The 15650-nt window shown below is 38.1% G+C and overlaps 1 protein-coding gene and 1 long non-coding RNA gene across 2 annotated transcripts in view; both read right to left on the bottom strand.

The window, feature by feature from the left end:
• LOC136422135 (sodium channel protein type 4 subunit alpha B-like) overlaps positions 1 to 15650 on the bottom strand; it is a 105649-nt gene that overhangs the window by 39870 nt on the left and 50129 nt on the right. The window contains exons 13-14 of the mRNA XM_066409782.1: positions 9734 to 9804; positions 8528 to 8728 (exon numbers count right to left, since the gene is read on the bottom strand). Of these exons, the coding sequence (XP_066265879.1) occupies positions 8528 to 8728; positions 9734 to 9804 (272 nt within the window). The remainder of the gene's footprint in view (positions 1 to 8527; positions 8729 to 9733; positions 9805 to 15650) is intronic.
• Positions 5201 to 7665, bottom strand: LOC136422270 (uncharacterized). Its single transcript, XR_010753588.1, has 2 exons — positions 6428 to 7665; positions 5201 to 6006 (listed from the first exon to the last, which is right to left on the bottom strand). It is a non-coding gene; the product is annotated as an uncharacterized lncRNA (long non-coding RNA).

Raw genomic sequence — 15650 nt, 5'->3', positions numbered from 1 at the left:
TTGTGCTGTGAGTGTCCTCTTAAGGAGTGCAAGGCACACCAAAAGTGTGAAATACACCATTCTTCCGCGCCAGTCAGACCCCATTATCGGTGAAATTGATTGAGAAGGAAGCGGGTAGATATGAATAGTACTGCCTTTGGAACGGAAAAAAGGCAGAATTATGGGATTTTTTCAGAATCTTCAAGCCTTGGATAAAGACGTCAATGTGCAATAATATTGCGGCATCTATGACGTCATTAATTCAGATTTTATGCCTCTTTAAGGTCTCGGTTCGGAGGTTTTTTTTACAATTCGGGGCCGACCTGACTCGTTCCCAGAAAGGCAATAGCGCTTTTCCAAACATCCTTTGTCAGCCAATTCTATGTTTCCGATGGATAGGGGTGACTTGCCTTTGAACGACAGACGAATTTGATATTCTGTGTGGAAACGTCATTTTTGGTGAAAACCGTCATTTAAAGCAAATTTCAACCCCAAAAACTGCCATTTTTAAGGCACTCTTCCAAAGCCGCTGGAAGGAAAATAAGAGTGTTCCTAGGATAAAGGAATATAGGATAATATGGGAATAAAGGTCATTAATCTGCAATTAGGAAAAATGGAAAAAATCCTGAGGATACGTTTTCCGCAATCCTCGATGGTGAGAAACCATGCAAAATGCACATAGAATGCACGATTCGGGTAATCAGGCGACAAGGCCGCATTACCGTCATCGCACACTAATACCTGGAAGTCTTCGCGGACGACAAAAACTTGGAAACCGTAAAACGCTACGAAGATAGGGTCTTTCAGGAAATATAAAAGATAACACACTGATATAGCGATAGCCGAAAAATCGGGAGCCAAAACTAACTCTTTAGGTATTAGGTCAAAACAATTCCGAACTGGAACCTTAATCATGCAAATGAGGTCTTCATTTGCATAGTTGATATCTATAATATTTCTCTCTTCTGGTCTCGGACCGGAGTTTTTTTGCGATTTCGTATGTAGGCCGACACCCTCAGGTCGACGGGCTACAATTCCGCCAAGAAAATTAGGACGGAAAATGTAATCACATGGTCGAAAAGTGGTTTTCTGCTGTTTTCCGATGTATTTATCAGTATTGTCTGTTGTCCCTTTATTTTGGGTAGAAACCATAGTAAAATGTAAATTTTGCATCTGAAAATTATCATCTTTTTACACTTTTTTGATCGAACCTGCTCGGAAAAAAAAGTTTTCCTGGGGTCACGGCATATATGCTGAGAAAGCTTAGTAAATGGTGTCTCTGAAAAATGAAAGACATGAAAAAGTCATGTGATAACTTTTTCGCAATCTCCGATGACGTAAATTCGGTGATAAAGCATTAAAAACGATGCTATTTGGGTCATCAGGCAAGAAAACCGCATCACCGTTGCCGCGGACTAATCCAAAAAGGCTTCGATAGCGAACCAACTACACCACGCCCAAAAATACCACAACTCACGGGCTTTTCAGAAGATTCAAAATATTTATGCACAGCTAAAACCATCACCAAGCAATCTCAGGCAGAAATCAGGGTGACGACCACGCACTTCCGGTAGATTACCGGGTCATGACCCAACCCCCTGTCAGATTCGAACTCCGACCCGGAACCTTCTTCAGTTACATATGTCACATGTTTGAGAGTCCTATTGTGGAATTTGGTGGATGTATAAAGTTTCCTCATTAATTATGCAAATTAGATACTGCTTTGCATAATAAGTATCTAATCATGTACATCATCACTCAAGCTACTAGTATCTACTTACCAAAAATCATAACCATCCATCAAGCCCTACTTAAGTTATTCCCTTTCAAAGTCTGAAGCAAAACCTGCTTCTGCAGTTCCAAAAAAGCCGCTAGGGGGCCAAAATACCACCTATACCACTTATTCTCTTTTCAAACAGCTATCTACCACTAAAAAATCAGGACCATAGCATGACCAGAAAACGAGACATCCAAACAGGAAGTTCCGCTGCAGTACCGTAAAAAGCTGCTAGGGGACCCAAAATCTAATCATTTCCAAGTCTACCTACCAAATATCAAGACAATCCATCCAAACCTTCTCGAGTTATGCTGGTCGTTACATGCACACACACACACACACACACACACACACACACACACACACACACACACACACACACACACACACACACACACACACACAAAAGCTACCCCATGCATAACCTTCTCGGTGAAGGTAATAAATGCCTTAAAGTATTTTGAAGTCAGACGACATTACAGTGAATATCTGAACCCCAAATCTATTATCCACACAGCCATTGGAAAAATGGACTAGTCCCATTACAATATGTACAAACTTCAAGGGTACAACATTGTTAGCCTCTACCAGGCCCCGCGGATGGCTGGGAAAATACTTTAAATAGTAGAAATTGCCCAAATAGACTTAATAGTATGCTATTCTGCTACGGAGAGAGGGTGCAATCTGCCATCCTAGGAGCCTGCCTATAAGATATTCTCCCTATAGCCGGCGTAGCTAGTCTGGTAGAGACTACAACAATGTATGTACAGAGGGGTTAGAGTCCGCATCGGCTTTTTAGCGAATGCCCACAAACGCCAACGCTGGCGAAATCCGCGCTGCACAAATCTAATTTTTTTTGCTCGGAATATGTTCAGGTTGTGCTCCCATTAGTTAATCCTGAGTTTCAAGTCAATCCATGTATCCGAAGTTAAATAAAGCGAACTTGAAGATTCTTACCTGGCTTTTTAGCGAATGCCCAGCAAAAAACAAAAAGTTTAGCGAATGCCCACTATATAAGCCAAAATATCGGCCATCGTGACACGGGCGCTAAATCTAACACCATAAACATGCTAAACAAGTTTTCCCCTGAATGTGTACTCAGTTTCCATACTGTACACGCCTGTAAAGTCACTTTATTTTACGAAATACACGGCAGGGGAATCCACGACCCCGGACGTAAAAATCTAATATGACGGCTCATTTGCATATTTGGGACAGGCGGGCCGCGCCGTGTATTTCGTAAAATAAAGTGACTTTACAGGCGTGTACAGCACTGAAACTGAGTACACATTCAGGGGACAACTTGTTGAGCATGTTAATGGTGTTATATTTAGCGCCCGTGTCACGATGGCCGATATTTTGGCTGATATAGTGGGCATTTGCCATTTTTTGCTGGGCATTCGCTAAAAAGCCAGGTAAGAATCTTCAAGTTCGCTTTATTTAACTTCGGATCGATGGATTGACTTGAAGCTCTAGACCATCTCCATATTTTGAAATGCATATTTAACAAAGTTGGAATTAATACCCCCCTACTTTTAGATGAAAAAACTCATTTTTGTATGTTGCCATGGTAACAGGCAAATCAAGTTTTCTGGCCATTTTCCCAAATATTTGCTCCTGAAAAACATGACAAACAGCATAATTATGGCATTATCACTGTAACACTTTTGAACATATTTTAAAAATAAAACAAGAGCTGAATAGACCAATATTTTAGCTTGTGGAATTTCCAAAGAGATAGATTAAAGTTCTTGGGCAGCCTAAAAACAATGCAATGTTTAAAGATTCTGAAAAATGTCATTTTTGTCCAAACTTTACAATGTTGTAAGTGTCAGTATGGTAATTTCTTTGCCTTGAAATTTGTACAACGTATACTAGATAATTAGAATATCTATTGGATATATTGTTGCAAAATTTGGGGTCTTGTTTGGCTGTCAAATGGTTGTCCTCAAAAGCAGGCCACTTTTTGCGTGTGTGTTATCTTAGGGCTCCTCCCGTTACCATACTTGACAGTTGGCACTATCTGCTGTTAAAACAATGAGACAGTCTACAATTTGGTTTCTAGCACAAACTGGAACCAAAGTGACAACATTATATCTAATGAAAATTAAGAGCACATTTCTCAGTGATTCAGTGGTGTACAGTGAAATTGCAATGGAAAACCTGACCAACAAGGCGGCAGGACCCGCACTACCAAAAATGCAATTTCTTGTATTCTAGTTTTTTCTTACATACAGAAAAATATTACTTCATGCAAGCAAATTTTTCTGTATTCAAGAAAAAGGTTTTGTCCACGAATTAAGCAATTTTTTACTTACTGAGCTTTTTCTTGTAGTAAGAAAATCTTTCTTATAAAAATTACCTTGGTTACTGCCAGAAAGTAATTCTTGCAGTAAGATTTTTTTTTCTATGTATATTCCTGATTCAGACACATGGATCTGAGGTTCTTATACTAAGAATTAATTTCTCACTTAAAGGCTGGTATTCTTGACCAAAACTTTACTGCCTAGAAATGGTTTCTTACTGCTAGCTTTTATGTTCTTACAAAAAGAATGCATTTCTCTTCTTAAGACCAAAATTCTTGATAGCAAGAACTACTTTCTTATTTCTAAGATTTAGGTTCTTATACCAACACGTTTTTTCTTACTTCAAGACCAAAATTCTTACAGCCAAGAAATCCTTTCTTCTTTTCAAGTTTTTTGTTCTTATAACAAGAATGCAATCTTAATACCTAGAACTGCTTTCTTATTTTCAAGATTTAGGTTCTTACACTAAGAATATTTTCCTCACTTCAAGACCAAACATGCTTATCGCTGAGAAATGTTTTCTTACATCAAGATTAATCTTCTTACATCAAGAATCCTTTTCTCGCTTCAGGGGCAAAAATTGTTCTCGCCTAGAAATACTTTCTTACCTCTAGAGCTGATCTTCTTATACAAAGAATATTTTTCTCACCTCAAGAACATAATTCTTGCTGCCTAGAAAATATTTTCTTACTTCTAAGATTGATCTTCTTACAATAAGCATACTTTTCTTGTATCAAGAGCAAAGATTGTTTATTGCCAAGAAATGTTTTCTTACTTCTAAGATTAATCTTCTTACATCAAGAGCACAATTCTTGCTACCAAGAAATGTTTGCTTACTTCTAAGATTAATATTCTTACACTAAGAATATTTTTTCTTATATCAAGAGCACAATTCTTGCTACCAAGAAATGTTTGCTTACTTCTAAGATTAATATTCTTACACCAATAATACTTTTCTTATATCAAGAGCAGAATTCTTGCTACCAAGAAATGTTTTCTTACTTCTATAATTGATCTTCTTACAACAAGAATGCTTTTCTTACATCAAGAGCAGAATTCTTGCTACCAAGAAATGTATTCTTACTTCAAAGATTAATCTTCTTACAACAAGAATATTTTTCTTATATCAAGAGCACAATTCTTGCTGCGAAGAATTTTTTTCTTACTTCTAAGATTAATATTCTTACACCAAGAATACTTTTCTTACATCCAGAGCACAATTCTTGCTGTCAATAAATGTTTGCTTACTTTTAAGATTAATCTTCTTACAACAAGAATACTTTTCTTATATCAAGAGCACAATTCTTGCTGCCCAGAATTTTTTTCTTACTTCTAAGATTAATATTCTTACACCAAGAATACTTTTCTTCCACCAAGAGCACAATTCTTGCTGTCAAGAAATGTTTGCTTACTTCTAAGATTAATCTTCTTACAACAAGAATGCTTTTCTTACTTCAAGAACACAATTCTTGCTACCTAGAAATGTTTTCTTACGACTGATGTTCTTACAATAAGAATCTCACTCCAAGAGTTACAGTTAAAATGACATGTTGATGGCTTAATATTTCTGTAAATTGTGGAGTCTGGTATAAAAAAATGACATTGGCAAAGCTTAACAGTGTATTATTTCAAAAATAATAGGTATAATAATGATATACATTATATACAATATTGTTGTACAAATACCAAAACTAATTTTGATACAAAGCCTACTGAAACTGAAAGGACATAAAGATTACAAACTGCTATGTAATTAACATGCTATATGATTTATTACATATGATATATTTCATAATATATAATTCTTTATCGTCTTGGAAGGTGGTGTAGAGCAGCCTCATCTGACTTGGCAGTGTTAACAGATGATCATCTTCGACTATGGAAACCAAACCCTTCAAGCCCATTTCTGTTGACATTGGCATTCCCATTGGCATCTTCCAACATCTGGGGGAAAAATGAAGACTATGTTATTCATTTTTACTTTCTGAGTTGAGCTAACTAACTTCCAGCTTCTAGATGTGAAAGTTCCAATTGAATTGATTTCTTCACAAAACACATCATATGTTTTATCATTCTTTAACCTATCCATATGTTTTCCAGAAACAATACGTTTAAAATAGTCCACCCCTCAGAGGTGGAATGTAATCTTCCAATGTGTGCAGATCGCTTTTTGATTAAAATCTATTAATTCATCGGCCAAAAAGATGTTTTGAGTTGGACCCAAAGAGGCTACACTTATCATTATGTCTAATGCTTGATGCTTTTGACGATTAAACCATCCAGGGGCCCTTTGACTTTTTTTTTTCATATGATAAATAAAGTTGAGCTGATTTTCATACAGTCCGGTGGGGAGGGGGGCACTTACCTTTTCCATACTGCTATCCAGTGTTTCCGTGCAAAATTTGGCATCTGCTGCAGGCTCAGACCATGATCCCCATCTTGTATATGTTCTCTTGTACCTGGGTTTTGACTTTGAAACCGACTTGAGTCTTCAATTAATACAAAATAGAACTAGAAGTGAACAGCACTTGAAGGCATGAACTTCTCAGAGCTTTGGCCCTGCTGTCAACTGCCTGTGGCATTTGAAACCACCAATCAGGAGTTAGGAAAAGATCACATGGCAAGTGTTGCCGTTGGTCAAAATTTTATGCAGATATTTGCTAGAACAATCAAGATTTTTAAAGAAAATTTAACTTGGCTTCTATTTCTTGCAATAGCCTCATCTTAGCCAGGAAACAACCATTATATTATACGAGTTCAAATAAGAATTTCAAAGTATTTCTTGTATTTCTTAAAGTATTATTATCAAGAAAAACAAGAAATGCATTCCTCAAAGTTTCTTGATACGAAAATCAAGAACATTCAAGAATATTATTCTAGTTATGACTCGAACTTTGTCTTCTAGTTTAAATATCTTGAAAATTCTTGTTTTTCTAAGCAGGATACCCCAAGAAAGGCAAGAAGAAAATTCTTCTATTTTCTTAAACATCCCAAGAAAAGCAAGAATTTTTTTCTCAAAGGTTCTTGATACGAAAATCAAGAACATTCAAGAATATTATTCTAGTTATGACTCAAACTTTGTCTTCTAGCTTAAATATCTTGAAAATTCTTGTTTTTCTAAGCAGGATACCTCAAGAAAGGCAAGAAGAAAATTCTTCTATTTTCTTAAACATCCCAAGAAAATCAAGAATTTCTTTCTCAAGGTTTCTTGATACAAAAATAAAGAACACTCAAGAATAAAATTCTAGTTGTTGCTTGTTTTCATAATCTTGAATTCTTGTTTTTTCTTACTACCAGAAAAAGAAGATAGGGGAGAAAAAAATTCTTGTATTTTCTTATACATGGCAAGAAATAGATTCTCCATACAAGAAAAACAAGAACTTTTAACTTCAATTTCTAGAAAATTCTTATGAGAGAAAATCCTTTCTAGAAATTATTTCTTTATCTAAGAAAAATAAGAAAATGTTTCTTGTTGTGAGAATTTACAAGACAAGATTCTTGGAATGGTCCCTTGTGCTTTTCTTATTTATTCTTATCATCTTCATGGAAGTTCTTCATTCAAGAAAATTTGTCCACGAATTAAGTAAAAACAAGAAAACTAGAAAAAACAAGAAAAATCATTTTTGGTAGTGCGAGCCACTGCATGTGCTTTAGTTAGGACTAAGTACAGTAGAATCCAACTATTTGTATTACTTTTAATGGCATATTTCGGGGATATGCATAAAATTCTGAAAAAAAAATTCCCATTCACTCCATTATAAATAAAATGGCATAATTGCATTAGCCATTTTTGCATACTCCTGCTATTTGCATACAATAATGCCAATAGCAACAGGAAAAACTGGTTGAACATGTCAAAGTCACTAACTTTTATAGATTGTATGCAAATGTCATTCAAATGTAAATGGAGTATGGATAGTTTCTATGGTAAAACAACTCCATAGGAACTGTTGTTGTCCTTTGTGTTTTTAAAAAGCTCTAGCAACTCCATTGTCATTTGCTGTGATAAGATACAGAAGAATAGAATTGCCAATTTTTTGCTTAATTTGCCATCCTTTGCACTCAACATGTGTATATAAACTGATGATATGCTTTTGAATTCAATATGTTACATTTTGTATAACCTGGGAGTGAGTGAATTTGACACAAAGTGTGTGTGTTTCCTTAAAGTGCCATCCTACTAACCACAACAACCCCCTCCCCCCCTCAGTGCCGCTCACTTTGTCCCCTAGGGTTAATGGACTACTCCTTATCATTGCATAAAATACACTGACAAATCAGTTATGCAAATAAGCGAATTCTACTGTACTTGTTCCCAAGGGCATACATGTACATGTATATGTACATTCGTGATACATACCTACATACAATGTACATATACGTACACGAAATAGAAAAGTAAGTAACATGGCACTACAGGTACTAAATGATGAGTAAACTGTTACATGTATAGTAAATCTCTTACATAATTGCCAACTTCCAGGGTCTTCTCAAACGGTTTGTTTTGTGAGATGTCATGATAGTCCAGCGCCATGAAGACTGTGTTGAACACAATACACAGCATGATGAAGAGCTCCATGACAGGGTCACAGATGAACAGGAAACTGATTCTGGCGATGACATTCCAACATGGCGGGCATTTCCAGCCACACAGCACATGAAAAACCTGCAACAGGAGGCAGAAGTTTACTTCACTCATCAATAACTTAACTGATTGTATTGTCATCATTTGCGCAGAACTAGATATCTTACAAAATCATTGGTGACCCCTGGTGTTAGATGAGCTATGGCTGCCACCAGACGGCAGTCCACCCGACATTGCACCAGTCCACCCAGCGTTGTACCAGTCCACCCAACATTGTACCAGTCCGCCCAACATTGCACCAGTCCACCCTACATTGTACCAGTCCACCCAACATTGTACCAGTCCACCCAACATTGCACCAGTCTACCCAACATTGCACCAGTCTACCCAACATTGCACCAGTCCACCCTACATTGCACCAGTCCGCCCAACATTGCACCAGTCCACCCTACATTGTACCAGTCCACCCAACATTGTACCAGTCCACCCAACATTGCACCAGTCTACCCAACATTGTAACAGTCCACCCAACATTGTACCAGTCTACCCTACATTGCACCAGTCCACCCTACATTGTACCAGTCCTCTCAACATTGAAGCATGAGTGAGTGAGTCCTCCCAACATTGTACTAGTCCAACCTACATTGTACCAGTCTGCCCTACATTGTACCAGTCCACCCAACATTGTACCAGTCTACCCAACATTGCACCAGTCCACCCAACATTGCACCAGTCCACCCAACATTGTACCAGTCTACCCTACATTGTACCAGTCCACCCAACATTGCACCAGTCCACCCAACATTGTACCAGTCCGCCCAACATTGTACCAGTCTGACCTACATTGTACCAGTCCACCCTACATTGTACCCGTCCATCCAACATTGCTCAGTCCACCTTACACTTAACCAGTCCCTATATTGAACAGCACACATGACACTGAATCAATACACCCTACATTGTTCCAGTCCACCCCATGACTGTGATGGCAGATCAAAGACACAGAGATAGGCTCACACCAAAAATGAGCAAAAATGTAATGAGTCCTAATCAGATGGAAAAAGGGTCTGGATATAAAACACTTACTATTTGAAATGGAGTCGGTGGTTCTTCATCATCAGTCTCCCAGTCAGATGAATCATATTCGTCATCATCACCTGTCAATGAAAATTAGTAAAACAAGTCAATAGAGTTCGGAGACCTCATATCTCCATGAACTATTCTATGCAAATGACTTCCAAATTTACATAATCTATGCTTGGTCATGAACACCTTTAACTAAACTTACACTTGTCGCAATATTGACAGTGCTATCATTTACCACTAGATGAATTATGTCCATTTTGCATTAATTATGCAAATTACGAACTAATTTGCATAATTGGTACCTGTTAATGTTTCACTTGCCATAAACTACATATGTTACATGTATTTGAGTCTTATGGTCTCGGACCGGAGTTTTTTTGCGATTTCGTATGTAGGCCGACACCCTCAGGTCGACGGGCTACAATTCCGCCAAGAAAAGTAGGACGCAAAATGTAATTACATGGTCGAAAAGCGGTTTTCTGCTGTTTTCCGATGTATTTATCGGTATTGTCAATTGTCCCTTTATTTTGGGTGGAAACCATAGTAAAATGTAAATTTTGCACCTGAAAATTATAATTTTTTTACACTTTTTTGATCGAACCTGCTCGGAAAGAACAAGTTTTCCTTGGGTCACGGCATGTATGCTGAGAAAGCTTAGTAAATGGTGTCTCTGAAAAATGAAAAAAAAAAGTCATGTGATAACTTTTTCGCAATCTCCAATGACGCAAATTCGGTGAAAATGCATTAAAAACGATGCTATTTGGGTCATCAGGCGAGAAAACCGCATCACCGTTGCCGCGGACTAATACAAAAAAGGCTTCGATAGCGAACCAACTGCACCGCGCCCAAAAATACTACAACTCAAGGGCTTTTCAGAAGATTCAAAATATTTATGCACAGCTAAAACCATCACCAAGCAATCTCGGGCAGAAATCAGGGTGACGACCACGCACTTCCGGCAGATTACGGGGTCATGACCCAACCCCCAGTCAGATTCGAACTCTGATCCGGAACCTTAAGAAGCATATTATTTCTTAAAATATGTTTTAATTTTTCAGAAAGGTTATATCTACCATATATCCAAATTTGGCTTATCTGCGAGGATTACTTTTCCCGCAGTAGAGGTTTAAAGTCAAGTTAAAAACACTGTGTTTTGAGGCTATCTTGCCAACGTACAGGCCTTAACAACGTTACAGTAGGGAAATTGATGAAAACATCATTTTTCAGGACATCGCTTTTCAAAAAACAGGTAAAACGGGATGGAGAGTCTGCTCATGCCCTTGGCTTGTAAATTATGCGGACTTTCCGTCATTTCGTTGCTGCATATTGGCAGAAAAGCCTCAGAGTCTTTAAAAGTTGTCGTCGGTGACGTCACACAGTGACGTCACGGTTCTCGAGGAAAACAGCGGGGGGTCGCGTTTTAAGTTCGTAGCTTTTAACTGAAACGAAGAATTTGGCAAATGTTGGTATAGACTGGTAGACCACAGGTCGCACATCCCGAATCGAACGCGTCCGACATCAAACTCTTCACTACTTTGCCGTAAAGGCCCCTTAAGCAGCACAATGCTCCCCAAATGTGTAAAAGAATGTATTCTGACACAGTCCAAAGCACAACCTGGAGCATATCATCATAGGTAGAAGCGGGCAGCTTAAATAAGTGCGGCAGAGATGTGTAGGGCTCCTAGTAGGCTATCATTTCACACCATCAAAAGAAGAAAAGATCGCGACGTTAAGGAGCGATGAACCAAAAGTCAGAAAACCAAGTTTTGCCTTAAGAAGGCTTAAAGCACTTAGATTTTAGCTTAATTCACCCATTTAAGTCATCATGAAGGCGGGGCATCGCGAAAATCATACCGAAGGTCAAGTTGAGACATGGGCTTCCATCAAATGACGTAGTCAGTGAATTCCTTTTAAAAACGGTTTGGCGGCCAGAAATGATTAAAGATGGCCGTATTGGAGGTTTGGGGGGGGGGGGCAAATGGGGGAGGGGGGCGCCAAGCACCTGTCCATGGATATATCGAATTTAAAGGAGAAAAAAGGGCAAACTATGGGGTTTTTTCAAACAAGCTTACAGATTTTGATAAAAGCTTTCAAATGCGTCGAAATAACGTCATCTATGACGTCATCGACGTAGCCGCTGCCGTCCTTTTAAGGTCTCGGACCGGAGTTTTTTTGCGATTTCGTATGTAGGCCGACACCCTCAGGTCGACGGGCTACAATTCCGCCAAGAAAAGTAGGACGCAAAATGTAATTACATGGTCGAAAAGCGGTTTTCTGCTGTTTTCCGATGTATTTATCGGTATTGTCCATTGTCCCTTTATTTTGGGTGGAAACCATAGTAAAATGTAAATTTTGCACCTGAAAATTATAATTTTTTTACACTTTTTTGATCGAACCTGCTCGGAAAAAACGAGTTTTCCTGGGGTCACGGCATATATGCTGAGAAAGCTTAGTAAATGGTGTCTCTGAAAAATGAAAAAGATAAAAAAGTCATGTGATAACTTTTTCGCAATCTCCGATGACGCTAATTCGGTGAAAATGCATTAAAAACGATGCTGTTTGGGTCATCAGGCGAGAAAACCACATCACCGTTACCGCGGACTAATACAAAAAAGGCTTCGATAGCGAACCAACTGCACCGCGCCCAAAAATACTACAACTCAAGGGCTTTTCAGAAGATTCAAAATATTTATGCACAGCTAAAACCATCACCAAGCAATCTCGGGCAGAAATCAGGGTGACGACCACGCACTTCCGGCAGATTACGGGGTCATGACCCAACCCCCGGTCAGATTCCAACTCCGACCCGGAACCTTATAATGAAAAACACTGCAAGTATAGATTTTCATTATCAATCAAGCAAATTAAGTCCCAATTAGCATAATTTGCACTTCATTACCCACAGCTCTGTCTAAGCTACCTGCATGCTAAATATCATGGAAACCCATCATGTCTTTGTTCAGTTCTTCTCCTTAGAAGGTTTTCACAATAATGACCCTGCAGTTCCAGAGCAAGCTGCTAGGGGGCCCAAACCTACACCACTTATTCCTTACATCACAAGCTATCTGCTGACAAAAATTACATCCAGGTAAAAATATACAAAAAAACGAAAGTTCTGCTGCAGTACCAAGGTCACATACCAGGGGGCCAAAAATCAACCTTCACTTGCGACTTCCCAACACCTGCCCACATACTAAATATCATAATGTTGTAATCTATGAAGGGGTGTTTGAGTTATGTTGACTACAGTAGTCGGGAAACACACACACACACAGACACACCCAAAACTATATCTCCATATTTCATGGAGATATTAACTTCAATCACAGAAGACTATAGAGTCATGTACTCAGGAAGTCAAACAGCTCTGAGTCAGGTCTTCATGTACTAGTATCAGAATAAATATTTGGAACAGAATTCTCTTTCATTTTGACATTTTTATTAGTGGTCTTCTTCCCAGCACCTAAAACATAACCTTCTTTACAAAGGTAAAAATGCTTTTTGTATGTTTCTAAGATGTATGCAAAGTCCACTAAAAGATCTACTCAAAGTCAACTCAATGTCAATTTGATTTCGAGGAGTTTGTTGGCTTTGTTTGTTTTATCTAGATCCTCATATTAATTATTACATAGAGGAGCACCATTATACCAACCGTCCATGCACTTACCTAATAAATTAATTGAAATGTAAAAAAAACAAAAAAACTTATACATTGGTGAACAGAAAATTATGCAAAATCAAATGTAGTAAACTTAAAGGTGAGTGGGAGAAGTCAGAGGTCAACACATTGTATGCAAAGACAACAAAAAGAACTGCTAATTGACAAAAATATAAACAACTTAAATGAACTGAGCATGAATGTATACAGAAGAAGTGCAATCAACAAGAGTTTGGAGACCTCATATCTCCATGAAATATTTTAATCATGCAAATGACTTCCACATTTACATAATCTATGCATGGTCATACCCACATACTGTACCAAATATCATCATGATATTAATCCATAGAGAAGATCTTGAGTTATGCTGACTACAATAGTCCAGAAACACAAACTTTAAAACTAATTTTCATGGATACATTTATGAATAGAAATATTGTTTTTATTAATGACATTCTTAATGAGGAGGGCATGCTATAAAGACATATGCAGACTTTACTATGAAATATGGTGCTATTTGTGATTGTTTTAAGTATATGCAGTTGATTTCTGCAATCCCTCTGCTCAAAAATGCATGTTTGTTGTCATCAATGGACAGTTTAGCAATCTATTCTTTATTCAGTGTGACAACGAATGTGTGATGTGAGGACGTGAACAAGGATTTCTCGAAATTTTGACTGCTATATACCGCCCGTATCAAGCCGGAAGATTGATGAACTTGTCATTGTAACATGCGATCTTTGTGAGCTCCAAATATGTTTTATGTTGAATACCAGTCTTGATTATTTTTGCAAAGCACAAGAAAGAATTTATATTTGCATACAAGAATTAATACTGACAAATGAGTTCTGAAATATGACGGATTAAAAGCCTGACGTATAAACACCCCGACCAATCAAATCTGGACATTCCTCCAGAATTGGAACATTCCTCTAGGAAAGCAGACATTCCTCCACTTTGAAGCAGACATTTCTCTAGGAAAGCGGACGGCCCTCCAGTTGTAAGTGTACATTCCTCTGGAATCATTTCGCAGACACCCCCACTGGCCTGTGGAATCGGCCTTTAAACCGACCGGACATTTAGGCCAAAACTCATTGTTTTGTTTGTCGGGCGTGCAAAAGACCACCATTAAAACCTTGCACAGAAGCGATGGTCTGCTGTGCGGTAACTTTCATTATCAACATGCCTCAGTTTTCAATCAAAACTATGCTTACCTTCCGAGCTGATAGTATTTGCCATCTCACTGCACAACTCAGAACTCCGGATGTTGTGATTTAGCTGAACTAGGAAACGATTTGTCGGGTCAACAGCCGATTCCACAGGCCGGTGGGAGTGTCTGCGAAATGTCCACTACCGAAGAGAAATGTACCAATTCCGGAGGAATGTACGCTTACAACTTCGGCGGACTGTCCGCTTTCCTAGAGAAATGTACGCTTGAAAGTGGAGGAATGTCCGCTTTCCTGGAGGAATGTACCAATTCTGGAGGAATGTCCAGATTCGATTGGTTGGGGTGATAAAGGTCGCTGGATGCTAAATACCCTCCGGGTGCTTGACTTTAACTAGTTAATGGGGAGTACTGATATATAAAACACTTTATCAAGCATCCACTAGTCGCACTGTTTCCACAAATTTCTTTTAGGATGACTGTCTTGAATATACATAATACCATGAAGAACTCAGACAACACTGAATCTAAAACGACAAAACTGCCTCTGGTCACATACAGTAGCACAGTACACTAGAGATTTTGTGACTGAGCTTATACATGTGTACCAGACTGTTTTTTGTATAGGCATGTATAGAGAGGAGTACTTCATGTAGGTCTGATGTATACATCATAGAAATTGGCAATACGTTTCTATAGCGAAATCTGCTCTCGTGATAGCACAATCTGGCAGGAATTTGCATGGGTGAAAAGGAGGGTCAGGCAGTAATTAATTGTTATACAGTGTATAATATTATGTAGGTCTATCTTCCAATTCTAATTGCAGACAGTGCCACTATTGCGATGAAGTATAGAAATGTACATCATGCGGGTGTCATCTTACAGAATAGTAAGTAGATTTGCAAGAGTTAGTGTAAACACCTAAACCAAATTAAAGTATAACAACATTGAAAATTCTGACACATTCACTTCCAATGTGAATAAACCACAAAATAAGAATTTTAAAGTAAACACTATAAATTATATCATGAATATTGTGTTGAGTGGACTTTGCAAAATTTGAAAATATTCTTGTGAACTAATCTTAATGT

The sequence above is a fragment of the Branchiostoma lanceolatum genome, chromosome 16, assembly GCF_035083965.1.
Source record: "Branchiostoma lanceolatum isolate klBraLanc5 chromosome 16, klBraLanc5.hap2, whole genome shotgun sequence".
NCBI lineage: Eukaryota > Metazoa > Chordata > Leptocardii > Amphioxiformes > Branchiostomatidae > Branchiostoma > Branchiostoma lanceolatum.
The sequence above is the reverse complement of the archived record's forward strand: the minus strand, read 5'-3'. Positions and strand labels throughout refer to the sequence as shown.